This window comes from Eurytemora carolleeae, unplaced genomic scaffold (assembly GCF_000591075.1).
Source record: "Eurytemora carolleeae unplaced genomic scaffold, Eaff_2.0 scaffold1708, whole genome shotgun sequence".
NCBI classification, from domain to species: Eukaryota; Metazoa; Arthropoda; class Copepoda; order Calanoida; family Temoridae; genus Eurytemora; species Eurytemora carolleeae.
Genome location: NW_019397685.1, coordinates 2,953 through 16,579, shown reverse-complemented (window position 1 = coordinate 16,579; position 13,627 = coordinate 2,953). Strand labels below are relative to the sequence as shown.

Genomic DNA, 13,627 nt, shown 5'->3' with positions numbered 1-13,627 from the left:
TTTGGGGGTAAGCAGGGGAAATTTATTGGAAGCACATTGAAGATTGAAAAGAAAATTGTAGCAGGGGGGGGGGAGACAAGGGGGAGTTTCATACTTTCATTTGACAAAATTGACAAGGTTTTGATTTTTTATTGTTTCGCAATATTATTAAAATAAGCTTATAGAAATATACAAACAGTAAACACACATATTCTATAACAAGTTTTTTTTAAGGTTTATAATATCAGCACTCAAAATTACGATATAAAAAAATCGCTTAATTGGCAACAACACTTGAATGAATGTAAAATAAGCGATAAAAAGCTATAAAAAATTGCATACATTTTCAAGAGTAGGTTCATATTGTTGTTTCACCGTTTGACCTTTCATTTTACCTGACTAACTCACAAACACTTTTTCATGTAGACATGTACATTTTAGAGCCATAAAGCATTGTAATTGGCAAAACTATCAATGATTTTTGTGTGAGAGCTATATAGCAACTTTTAGATTCACGGACGGCATGCTATATTAATTCTCTAACAGTTTAATGAGACCGACTGTATCCAGTTATACCTGAGTTGTAGCATGCTATATGAGACTGACTGTATCCTGTTATACCTGAGTAGTAGGTCGATAGGAGAGAAGACTAGCTCCAGCCATATTGGTCGACATAGCTCCAGGAATTATTCTGTTCCCTAAAAATAAATCGTTTTTGTTTTGTAATTTATTTTTGTTATTCATCAATTTTAACATTTAAAATATATCTTAACGAAAGACATTCAAAACTTGTCATCAATTGTCATGTTTTTTGGGACATCCTGTATCCTGTATCCTACCTGAGGTAGTGTTCATATACCAAAGTATTTGATCAGGTTTAGGTTTAGCATCGATCATACAGGAGATATAAGCTGTTTCTCCCTCGGATACTCCATAGATCATCTTCTGGGTGCTTACACACCGAGGAGCATCTAAAAATATAAATAAATTGTATTTTTTTTTTGGTAGATTTCAGGATTAAATGAAAAATCGTCAATGAATCAGCTGATCATATCCTGAAAGGGAATATGAACGTTACTCCAAATGCTTCAAAATTTGCATAATCCCACTTTTGTGTGTGAAGAAACCACAAATAAGAAATCCAAATTTGCAATACATAGCTAATTATTTGAATTCACTGATTAATTTGTACGGAAGACGACAAAAAGTTAAAATCCGGGAAACACTTCAAAAGATTGAATAGTTGTTCTGCCACTTAAAAATAACTTGAATTGTTCAAAATAATATTAAATAATGAGCATTTCATAGTTTGGTAAAATAAATAAATACAATTTTGAGAAAAGCTAAATTAATGAAACGGAACAACTTTTAATGCATAAATAATAACAAACATGTTTTCGTGACTTTATAAAATATATTTAAAGGCTACACGATGAAGAATTAAACTTGGAATAAGTCAGACTAGATTTTAAAATGTCAAGTATAAATAATATATTTGACGTTAAGCGGTGCAAAATCGATGGAATACCTAAATTTATAAATGTGAGAAATTGAAAAGCATTGAGTAAAAATAACATAGTAATTTCTGATCATATCTCATGAACCCTATGACCGATTTGCCTCAAATTTTGATTTGGGAGATTTGTAGAACCACGTAAACTGTTCTTATTTTTTTGTGTCCTAAATTGAGTAGGTTGCAAGTAACCCTCCCTTGGAAAAATGGCCATGTCCGATTTGCAAAGGTACCCTTAAAACCTTTATCTGATCAAAAGATACTGCCGCGTTTGTCTGACTCAAAAAGTGTTGATTTCTGTAAATTTTCTCCATTTCCTCTTATAAACAAGGAATGTGCAAATCTCTTTCTCAAAGAAACCGCAAATGATAATAAGCTGCTTAAAGAAACTAACACATGAATAACTAATTCATACTTAATCATGCCGTTGTAAATTGCCATCTTTGCGTGAAAAGGAAATTGTCTGACAGTCCCTTTAAATGCACAAATTCTTCTTTTTCTTTTTTAAAAGAAAATTTGCAAATATAGAATAGGGAGGGGAGGTATTTGCACGCATGAAGAGTTTAAGAGTTTAAGAGTTGTAAAATAAGTATTTCGAAAAACGACAACTGTCCTCTTTTATAAATAATGATGATTATAATTAATGAAAATAAATCAAAATAATTATTATTAGTATTCAAACATGTAAAGTGTAAACATTAATAACTAAAAGGGGAGAAGCAAGGGGGGGGGAGGGACAATTCCCCCCCTCTAACCTTCCCTGTAATTCTCATTAAGAATGAACATATATCAAAATATATTTGCATTGTATGAGGGGAGTCGTAAATTATTATTAATTTGATGTTATATAACCAGTTAGGAATTTTCATATTTCGCAAAACTATTCAGTAAAACATTGAGTACAAAAAGGGACAAAAATAAATAAAAATTCTAAATTATGGTAATTGTTTAGGTTACATTTTTTCAATTTGGTTTGGAATGAATCATCAATCCTTAGGTTTGTTCGAAAATGGAACAAAATATTCTCTTCCTTTGCTGTTCAGTCGATATTGTATCCATATTAGAATTCATTTTTCGAATCAAATTGTAAAAAAACATTGGAACAAAAATATAAAGTGATTGATGATTTTTTTTCATAACTCTATAAAATTTAGTGCCAAAATCAAGAGATTGACATAGTCCGAGTAAATTTTTTTGTAAAATAAATACAAAAATTCTAACATCTGCTCATCTCATGACTCTTTTCAAGATTTAAGATCAGTCCCTTTAAAATAAACTTACACATGACGTCTAGAACTTCTGGGACGGATTCCTGCTGTCCTTCAACATTGTAGGCTTGACAGGAATAGTTTCCGGAGTCCTCCTTTCTAAATATTAAAGGGAGTGTGAGAAATATATATTAACTGCATCATAGTTTTTAATAAAGTTACTCAATACTCATTGTACCACTATTCAGATAAGAGAGTGAAAGTTCAAGTTCCGGTCCTGCGCTAAATTGTATAGCACTAGCTGGCACACTTATCTAACTGGTGCTATACTCAGAGTAAGTATATCTAAACGTGAGTATCCTTTAAATGATCATCGACAGCGAAGAATTCCGGGTTTTCTTTGGCCCAAAATCGTGTACATTAATCATAACAAGAAATTGGACAAGATTTTTGAACATGGAATGAAAATATTTTGTTTTTCGTACCTCTTAGAAAATTATCAATTATAATTTTAAATATCAAACAGTTTATCAGTTTCTTTAGAAAAATAAGGATACGTCCATCATCCTTGTTCAGTGAAAGGCTTAAAGGGTACCATTGTGAATCTGGAAATCCCATCTAGACATGGCAGGTCACTTGAAATTTGAATGACAACTCTTTAATTATGTTAATTATCTTCTTAAACATTTGTTAAGTTAATTATCTTTCAAAATATTAGTTAGGTTAATTATCTTCCAAAATATTAATCAAGTTAATTATCTTCTTAAACATTTGTTAGGTTAATTATCTTCTTAAACATTTGTTAGGTTAATTATCTTCCAAAATAATAATCAAGTTAATTATCTTCATGAATATAAGATAGGTTAATTATCTTCCTAAATATTAATTAGGTTAATTATCTTCCTAGATATTAATTAGGTTAATTATCTTCCTAAATATTAATTAGGTTAATTATCTTCATAAATATTAATTAGGTTAATTATATTCCGAAATATTAATTAGGTTAATTATCTTCATGAATATAAGATAGGTTAATTATCTTCCTAAATATTAATTAGGTTAATTATCTTCCTAAACATTTGTTAGGTTAATTATCTTCCAAAATAATAATCAAGTTAATTATCTTCATAAATATTAGATAGGTTAATTATCTTCCTAAATATTAATTAGGTTAATTATCTTCCTAGATATTAATTAGGTTAATTATCTTCCTAAATATTAGATAGGTTAATTATCTTCNATCTTCTTAATGTGTTTCCACGATTCAAATTATTGCACAGCTTATTAATTTTATCTTGAAACAAAATTAGAAATGTATTTTTTATATTACTTTAGTTAATTATTTCAATAAAGTTTAAAGGAAAGTTTAGGGAATTTACTTTTCCACTTAGTCAAGGAAAGGAGCATTTTTAATTTCCCGAATAAAACGTTTCTTTTATTGTCTTTTGAGATTAAAATGCACAAACCTTTTCACCAATACTTCGCAGAGAGGGTTCTTATTTTATTTAAATGTCCCAAGAAGAATACAAAATGATATAAGTAAAATGGAATATATTCTTTTAAACATAAATTGAACAATTAATTATATTTGATTCGTGTCACTTGTTTAATAAATAATTATCTTGCTATACAATTCTTTATCAATGAAACATCATCAATTAGTTCATAAAAGGGACTGTAAGCGTATTTTCATGTGACTCTCTATGGTAATTTGAAATGTCCGATTTAAAAACCGATATTTGATTAAGTATCACTCGATCTTTATAACTTTTCAATTGTGGTTTCTTTACCAGAGTGCCTTGCGCATTTATGATACAGGAAACATATGGTTATTATCAGAACTAATCACTTTTAAACCTAGAAAAACGAAGATATCTTCGACAGAATACAGAATAGAACAAATACATATTTCAATGGCCATAGGGAATCATGCATTACCATCTTTGCATAGAAGGGTACTTAAAATTCCCTTTAAATATCATTTTTACAAAAAATGTAAAATTAGGTTTAAATGTAAATCATAAGGTTGGTAAATGGATTAAGCTTGAAACACGAAACTTGAAAATAGAAATCCTATAATATGTTATTCAACTTTCAAAACGCGGCGCCGCTGGTTAAAGCAAATATAAAATGATTGACTTTTAATTTATTATTCAACCTGAACAAATAACAGATTTATAAAACTTTCTATTTGGCGACTTCTGGTCAAAAACAGTATAAACTTAAAAGAACTGACATTTGTACTTTTTTCCGCCCTATGACCAACATTACGATAAAGTAAAATAACAACCCGTTTTGCAAAGTTTTCGTAAATTTATTTTTCGGGAAATTAAAATTTTTACTTAACCACAGTCCACGGGTACCCTCGAATAACTTTGCCTACAGCACATCCCTCGCTAAGCTCAGGATGTTTTGAAGACAAAATTTGTCTCGGGAACCCTGGGTGAAGTAACATTTCCTTATCTTCCCTTGATGTAAAGTAGTTGTAAATAATTACAAGAGTGGGTCTCCATTTATACACTTACAAAACGGTACCCTGTCGTCTAATATAGAGATATCCTAGTTTATTCCCAGATAAACCCGAAGGCGTAGCCCAAGGGTTTATCATTGAATCCCGAGGGGGTTTAAATTTCCATTGATTCAAATTTGTCTGAGAGTAAATGACATTCCTTTGTAAAAAATAACAAATTATTTTTATTATTTATCATTATCTTCAAAAGAGGCGGGATTAAACGAAAATTGTTGCATACCAAAAAACCGGCTTTTTATAAAGGAATGCGTATTTATGCAGCAGAAACAATTAATCGATTGTCACTCTATAATTGGAGGGTCAAGTAAAATTTAGTTTTTAATTTCAGTCCATTCATGGAAGTTATTTTCCAATGAATAAAATAAAATAACTTCAGTTGTAGAAATAAACTGTTGTGGCAACATTTATTGGGGATGGATGAGAATCCATTTTTAGAAGATGATGGTTCCAACTAAATCATGACGGTTATTCTATTTACTCTAAATTGTTTAATACAACTGTGCATTTCTATTAAATCGGGATTTTTCATCGGATAATTCTTCTAAATAAAACGATTAAACGATCAATTCTATTGGACAGAATTAAATATATTTGCAATCCAATATGGTGCAAACCTTTGATATTTCAAATTTTTGATCAAATAAAACCAGATTTAATAAAGACGTCTACGGGTGAATATGAAATCGAGATCAAAAGGTTCATAGATCAGATTCCTGATCAGGCGTCTACGACGTGATTCAATCATGTTTAGTTGTCCATTAAATCATTTATAAGGAACCCATGGGTATCCCGCGGGTAAGATATGGCTAATAAAATATATTCATATTTTTTTCTTTCAAATTCGTTTTTTTATTTCTTTGAAATAAATATCAAATTTCATTTTCCGAATTTCAATTTTTTTCTCAAAATTCCAAATTTTTTATTCAAAATTCCATTTTTTTATTATTTATTAGATAAAGCTCTACGGCATCAAGTTGCACAATTAAGGAATATGAAAATAATATGGTTTATAGGCTTTTTTCATTCCTTCCATGTGCTAGAAATAAAACATTTGTCTCGATTGAACATTTAATTGAAATATCGAAATAAGTAATTCCTGTTTTTAATTCAAGAAAATATAACAATATTTTAAACAGTTTTACAGGGGAACTATTGTCAAAAAAATTTAATCTTTTACTGATATATTTTCTATTTTGTATTTATCTTTTATTTTGTTGATATTTATTTTAATTTTTAATTTTATAAAAATAATATGGAACTATAAACACCTACTTTATTCACTGTTTAAGGGTTGGGTCACACCAAATTCTAAAATGTTCTAGGATATTATCCTAAATTATCAAAATCTGACTTTCATTACTCTTTGGATTGAATCAACTTGAAAAGTGCATTTTTAAAGAGAAACCATTATATTGGAAAACATGTTTTTAGATTTCTTTAAAACAATATTGCAGAAATAAAATGTTTTATTTTGCAATGTTTTGTTCCTCGAATTTCATGGTCGAAGCTAGTCGCTATCATTGAAAATATTGGAATTTAAACAAATTCAACAGAATTTGATGCCCTTCATATTTTTGCATTTCAAACATTCAAAATATTGTGAAACTTATATAACAAGAATATTCTAATTTTAAAAGATTGGCGGGTACAGTATCCTCCAAAAAGTACGTCGTAAAATTATAAAAAATTCAATTTTCAATTTTGACTAATATTAACCTCCAGCTGTTTAGTGTTCATAAACTCATTCCGAAGGGGTTTAAAAATTCAAATTTTGGTTCGAAGTTAGCTATATTAGAGTAAGGTACTCATATGGGTCCCCTAAAAAAATGTCAGCCAATCAGCTATAGCTAACATATAATAATATTTATAAATATATATTTATGTATATGAAGAGCTTTATTTATCTGAAGTGCCCGACGTTGCCCGTGATATTTTAGGCAAATTTCTGCTTAAAACAATCAGAGTACTTTTGTATGTAGTATGTGTGTATGTACACTGTACAGAAGAAAATAAAAAAAGCAGTATTGTTCAATTATTGCCTGTTTACGTCCTAAATATAATAAATAAATAAATAATTGGGAGTTATAGAGTCGTTTAGTAGAATATCCGGGGTTTATTGTTTTATAACAACCAACTTTTGTCGCTATATCACAAACCTATAGTTATAGGAGCTGAACAAATTTTCTAATCCTCGAATACATTTATCGAAAATAAGAAATTTCAGAAAATTATTAAAAAGAGAGAATCGTGTCTACCATTGATTATCTTTATATATACTTTACTTGTCGGTTTGTTTGTAACCGATAAACGTCAAAATAACTAAACTGATCGGGCCCACATTTTTTGTGGGACCTCACATGGAAGGTTTATGTATGCGCAGAGTTTTAACAATATGTCTCAAAAAATTTAGATTTTGGTAAAATTAAAAAAAAAACACGAAAAAATATTACTAAATCCGCGAGGTTTTTTTTTTTATATTGTACAAAGAGGAGATGTTCACAGATAGAGCCACAATTAAAAGTTGATTGTTGAAACAGCGCCCTAAAAGCCTAGCATCAATGGATTTCTTATTTGTATTTTTTGCATACAATTGTAAAAATATGTTTACCTGACTTTTTGAATCACGAGGCTTTGGTTGAAAACAATCCTTCCCTGATCTTGTCCAGGATACAGCTCCCGACCCTTAAACAATTTTTAACATTTATTTTAAATTAAAATTTCTTAAAAAAGCTTAAAAAGAGCAGTGACTTTTTTCTCTGACTGTTGTATCTTCTTTTTAGGTAATCAATTCGTATTTAATTTGTTAATAAGTTTTTAAAAAATTGTATTTCTTCTTATTATAATTCAATGATGGTTCATCTATTATTAAACTAACTCTGAGTTTCCTCAGATTAATGCAACTACAAGATAACTTAATCTATATTATATCTGTTTGCAACCCCCCCCCCCTCTTTACCATTGCTCCCCCCTCGGGACCATAATATATATACCTTACTCCCCCGATCCCTACCCTCGTCTATAGTAATAATCGGTCTTTTACCGTCATTTCATGAAAACTTACTAATGGGATCAAATATTTATTCTACTTTCTTCCTCTTTGGATAGTTTTGACCATTGTATGTACATTGTACAGTATTTGTTAAAGAAATCTTATTTATAAACCAGAGTATCTAATTTGTTTGTATTAACGTACAGCTATATTGTACGTATATATGTATGTAGTCAGTTATCAATCCCTAAATTGTATGCATGTTACCTATACCTATATTGTTTGTATGTAGGTTACCTACCTATATTGTATGTATATATTTACGTATACTTATATTGTATATTTGTATGTTACATATATCCGATCGAACCGTCAAACTTTTAAAACAAATAAATTTAATATATTTTCCCTTGAAGGGGGGGTCATTCATTGGGTTTACTGTCACGTTTCCTCCTCTATTGGTTGCATGTATATCGTACCGTACATAAATTGCTTTATGTAGTTGCCCAAAAATTGAGACGGTACATCAAATGATCCCAAATTTTCAAGGTTTGCTGTATGTAAATATAAATATTACAGTGTTAACCAGAAAACTGTAGAATTAAAGCAATATGCCGTTACTAAGTAAGTTATCAAATCAATAATTAAGTGAAATGAGTCTGTTTACACTGCACAATTGCTATGTCTCAGGTTCATTGAACTATCTAAAGTCATAACTTGAGTCTCAAAGTCGACTTTTTATTCCAGAGTTTTTTGGTTATCGCTATATCAACCTTTAATAAAAAAAATGTCCCTTTGATATGAAATTTTTGTATCCCCCCGGAAATATAGATAAAAAAGTCTACGGGATATTTAAGTTAAAAAAAATATCGGATCCCATAATGAACCAGACCGTCAAGGTTAAAAAGTCAGGAAATTCTAAAGCTAAAAATCAATCTAGAATTTCTCAGAACTTTTCAATTTATTCCAGATTTATGCAATTTCTATCTTTAGTTTAACAGATTCAACAGAATATTGGAATAGTTGAAAACCAAACGTCAAAGGCCTTTAACAAGTCCAAACTAATATATCGTATTTACAAGTTTTTCTTTTGCTTTGTTTCTTTTTGACCCAGGAAAGCTATATGAGCGCTAAAAATAAAATAAATTGCCTGAAAAAAAGCTCAACTTGAAGGGCAAAATCATAGACATCTTAATTATACAAAAATATCCCAAGTTGTCTGTTTATTGTGCAAAGGAAACTATTTCCTATAGGAAGAGGTGCGAAGCGCGCCCAGAATAAATTGTAAAATATATACTTACATTATATTTCCAAACAATCTTGTAAACTGGAGGATGTGCTTTTACATGACATTCAAAATACAGATCATCCCCCTCCTCCAGATCCCTAGATGAAAACCATAGATATATTAAAAACTTAGATACCTTAAATACGCAATCCAAATCACCAAGAATTGTTTAGTCCGTGAACACTATTAGGGTTCAAAGTGTACTTCAATGATAAGCGGGGCGGTTAGGTGTTAATTGGATTTCATGAATACTATATTTTTTTTCGTGGCTCCTAAAAAAATAACAAACGAGTCCTACTTCTTTCTTGCGCTAAATCAGATAAAAATTATACTGGTTGGTTACCCACAAAGAATGAGACTGCAAAAACGACCTAAACCTCTTAAGATATGATAATCCAAAGGTTAAATTTAGACTTATGTATTGAATATTGTTTTTACAAACATATATTTGTTTTGGAAAAGAATGAAAGAAGTTTTCAGTTTCAGGGAATCATGAATATTTTTATATTTTAAACTTCAGGTTGCAAATATATAGAGACATTAGAAAATTTAAGTTTGTCGCAAGAACAGAGTTCCTAAGTAGAAATCATTTAAAACCTAATTTCTGCGAGCGTCATTAAACAAATCAAATATTCTATTGTACAAGAAATAAATTACTTTTTTAACGATTTGTTTTTCCGAGTCTGTTCAATATTCAAACTATCATATTTTCTAGGGAAACTCGTTATAAGACAAGAAACCAATAGTCGTTCATTGTTCTTTGAATTTAAAATAAAAGTTTCTAGAATTTTCCTGCGCATGGCCCGCCATGCTATTGAAACAGTTCATCTGTTCCAGGAATAAAAGATCGATTGTAAATATTTTATTCAAATTTTATAGATTTTAGAATTGTTAACTTTAAATTGAGAATGCTCGACACCCTTCCTTCTTATTGGAGAGCTATTGATAAGAACAAACATGATTTGAATTACTAATATGTAACAGAACATTTTCTTTTCTCATACTTGTGCGCATCAAGGAGTATGGACTAACGTGTCCCGCCCTACCATATGATTATACATGCTTTATACATGCTTTGCAGACGGTATTACTTCATTTGAATAAGAAATATATGTCCGCGTACATGTATTCAGAATAGATTATTTAATACATTAAACAGGGAGGGGGAAGGCTGAATAGCGCAAACAAATACATTTTTTGGGATACACAAATATTAGCAATACAGGCGTATTTTTTTATAATACAAAAATTTGGTTTTATTTAAAGTGGAATAGTAAAAAAAAACCTTTAAAAAAATAAAAAACGCCATTTAAAAAGTCTTTTTTTAAATGGAGTACCCCGTCTGCAAAGCATGTATAATCATATGGTAGGACGGGCCGTATTGTTTCCGTCTCCCTGATATTCTATACTCCTTGATGCTCATACAATCAAAACTAAAGGAGCTTCGAGGTCACAAAGTCGACCTAAATAGACTGTCGGCGAAATTTCAGTGACCCCAAGACTAAATTTAATCTTTTACACTTTAAATAAGAAAAGTTTTAGGAAATATATTTTTTTCTGAAAAAAAATTCTAAATGCTTAAACAGAGGGAAATGTTTTTGCTATAATTGCCAAAATAATTGTTATTGCTTATTACAACTTTTATAGATCTATATCTTGATAAAACACCAAAGATCTATATCAGACAAAATTTGTCTGGGGGAAGGCTTGCACTAATTTTTTTTTTCCAGGCGCTTGCCCCCGTTCAGGCCTGGAAACCCCTGGAAAGCATACATGTCACTAATCAAAGGAGCCCCTAAAGCCCTCTCCCCTTTAATCTATATATACATTATATATATAAAAAGATCTATGGTCTAATACTTAATAAATGATATTACACCTCACGCTAGGTCTGCTATGCTCTAGTAATTGAGAATTAACCAGTTTTCCCGCCAAATTATTCCCTGTATTCAAGCATTTAAGCAAATGTAACAGGGTGTTACAAATAAATGAGAGAATAAAACATGTTAGTTAAAATATTAAAGGGACTGCAGTCGTAATTTCCAATGTTCTCTGTTTTAGAGAGTAGCGTTTCCGATTCACAAAGGTATACCTTTACACCTCCTCTCTCATGAATGATTTATCTTTGATTTTCTAACTAAAAATTAATTGTTTTCATTTATGGATTCTCTTCTTTATTGTTAATGGGTTGATTTTTTACTGGACACATCATGACAACAATTTTATTCAAATTTACGTGACCCCTAGAAAATTTGGCCATTTTGAATGAACACACTGTTAGGTTTCATTAGACCAGGATATTTTGCACAGGTTTCAATAGTCCAGGATCTAAATATCCTTATATTGGTTTCTTTAGAGCAGGTTATAGGTATCCTTATATAGGTTTCGTTGGACCAGAATCTGGATATCATTCAAAAGTTGCAAACTCTGTTCAAATCTAATTCTGTATATTTTCAAGTCATGATATTTAATTGATTGATTGACGGCTCAATCAGCTTTTTATGGTTTACTACCTTTAAAAATTACAGGTTAGAGTAAACAATGAGGCATTAATATAGAATTTAAAAATAAAATTGTGTTTTATAACTTCAATAGCTTGGGGAGATTCAAATATATTATAATGGAATGTTGTAAGAATTGGAAATACTTTAATAGCTTGGGGGGATTCAAATATATTATTATGGAATGTTGTAAGAATTGGAAATACGCCGGTCATCCTATTTAACCTGTAACCTTATGTTTCAATAAGTAGTTAGTTACATGTAAAATTCAACGTTGAATAGACCTGTTTTAAACCCCTAGGTAGAGAATACAGAATACAGTGCGTTTGAGTCGGAAGACTGACATTTTGTGACATTCATAACTCTCCATAAAAAGCTTTAAACTGATTCCTATCTTTGTCTTATTATTAAATATAGTCGTCGTCGTAAATATCAATACGATATAGACATTAGACAACTTTCTTTTTCAATTCTGAATTATACCAAGCTTTCAAACAGCAGTAATCCTTAACCTATTAAAAAGACAATTTTTCAATATAACAGCTTCTCTTTATTTACTTGTAAACTTGTAATTTTAGAAAGGCTTGTTAGGGATCAAAGCATTATTTATAGAAAGTCGTCTTCATCGTGTTGATATAATCACCGATCACTGCATATCCTTAGAAGAATTTATATTATATTATATTATATTCATTATTTCAGAAAGAAACGGATTAACTTACTTCGGATTAACTGCAGGTCCTAGTTTAAGCTCAACCCTTGGAGCAAAGAATACATCCAGGGTTCGATGATCTTCGATCGAGTTTCCACTCATCAGCTTGTAGTTCGAGGCTCGACACGTGATTGTTTGCCGATGATGCTCGGGTGATGGAATATATCTAAAATTAAATTATCTATTTATGAAGGTATTGTGTACTTAACCACTCAAAGTAATAATCGTGCTTTAATGTTAAATTAGTTGTATATATGTGTATATGTATATATGTATAATGTTTCCCAGATTAATTTAGAATATTTAGGACAAGATGAAAACAAAAAATACTTAATTTGCGCCCCAAAACTGTAAAGCACTGAAAAAAAAAAAAAGTTTTCGGGCAAACATTATCCCATTATCCAGATTACATTTGGTCCCGCTCTTTAACATGAACCTCAGAAATTTAAGTTTAAAAGCAATATTACACGTTGTGTAAACAATTTCTTAAAGTTAAAATGTTTGTTTACTTTTTGACTTTGGACTTTTTGAAAAAGCAGAAAAATTCCATAACATTATTTTTGTTTAAAATAAAAATAGTTATTATAGTATATATATAGTATATCTTCTATATCAGGCAAAATTTGTCTGGGGGAAGGCTTGCACTAATTTTTTTTTTCCTGGCGCTTTCCCCCGTTCAGGCCTGGAAAACCATGGAATGCATACATTTCAGGGGCCATTCATTGGGTTTACTGTCACGTTTCCTCCTCTATTGGTTGCATGTATATCGTACCGTACATAAATTGCTTTATGTAGTTGCCCAAAAATTGAGACGGTACATCAAATGATCCCAAATTTTCAAGGTTTGCTGTATGTAAATATAAATATTACAGTGTTAACCAGAAAACTGTAGAATTAAAGCAATATG

At 30.2% G+C, this 13,627-nt stretch overlaps 1 protein-coding gene across 1 annotated transcript in view; it reads right to left on the bottom strand.

Moving 5' to 3' along the window:
• The window catches only part of LOC111715487 (synaptogenesis protein syg-2), a gene marked incomplete at its 5' end in the record, with an annotated part of 22,825 nt that extends 9,939 nt beyond the window's left edge, over positions 1–12,886 (bottom strand). The window contains 6 exon segments of the mRNA XM_023490819.1: positions 601–677; positions 819–950; positions 2,774–2,859; positions 7,839–7,912; positions 9,521–9,605; positions 12,731–12,886. Coding sequence (XP_023346587.1) covers positions 601–677; positions 819–950; positions 2,774–2,859; positions 7,839–7,912; positions 9,521–9,605; positions 12,731–12,886 — 610 coding nt within the window.
• Positions 12,887–13,627: the final 741 nt, after the last annotated feature.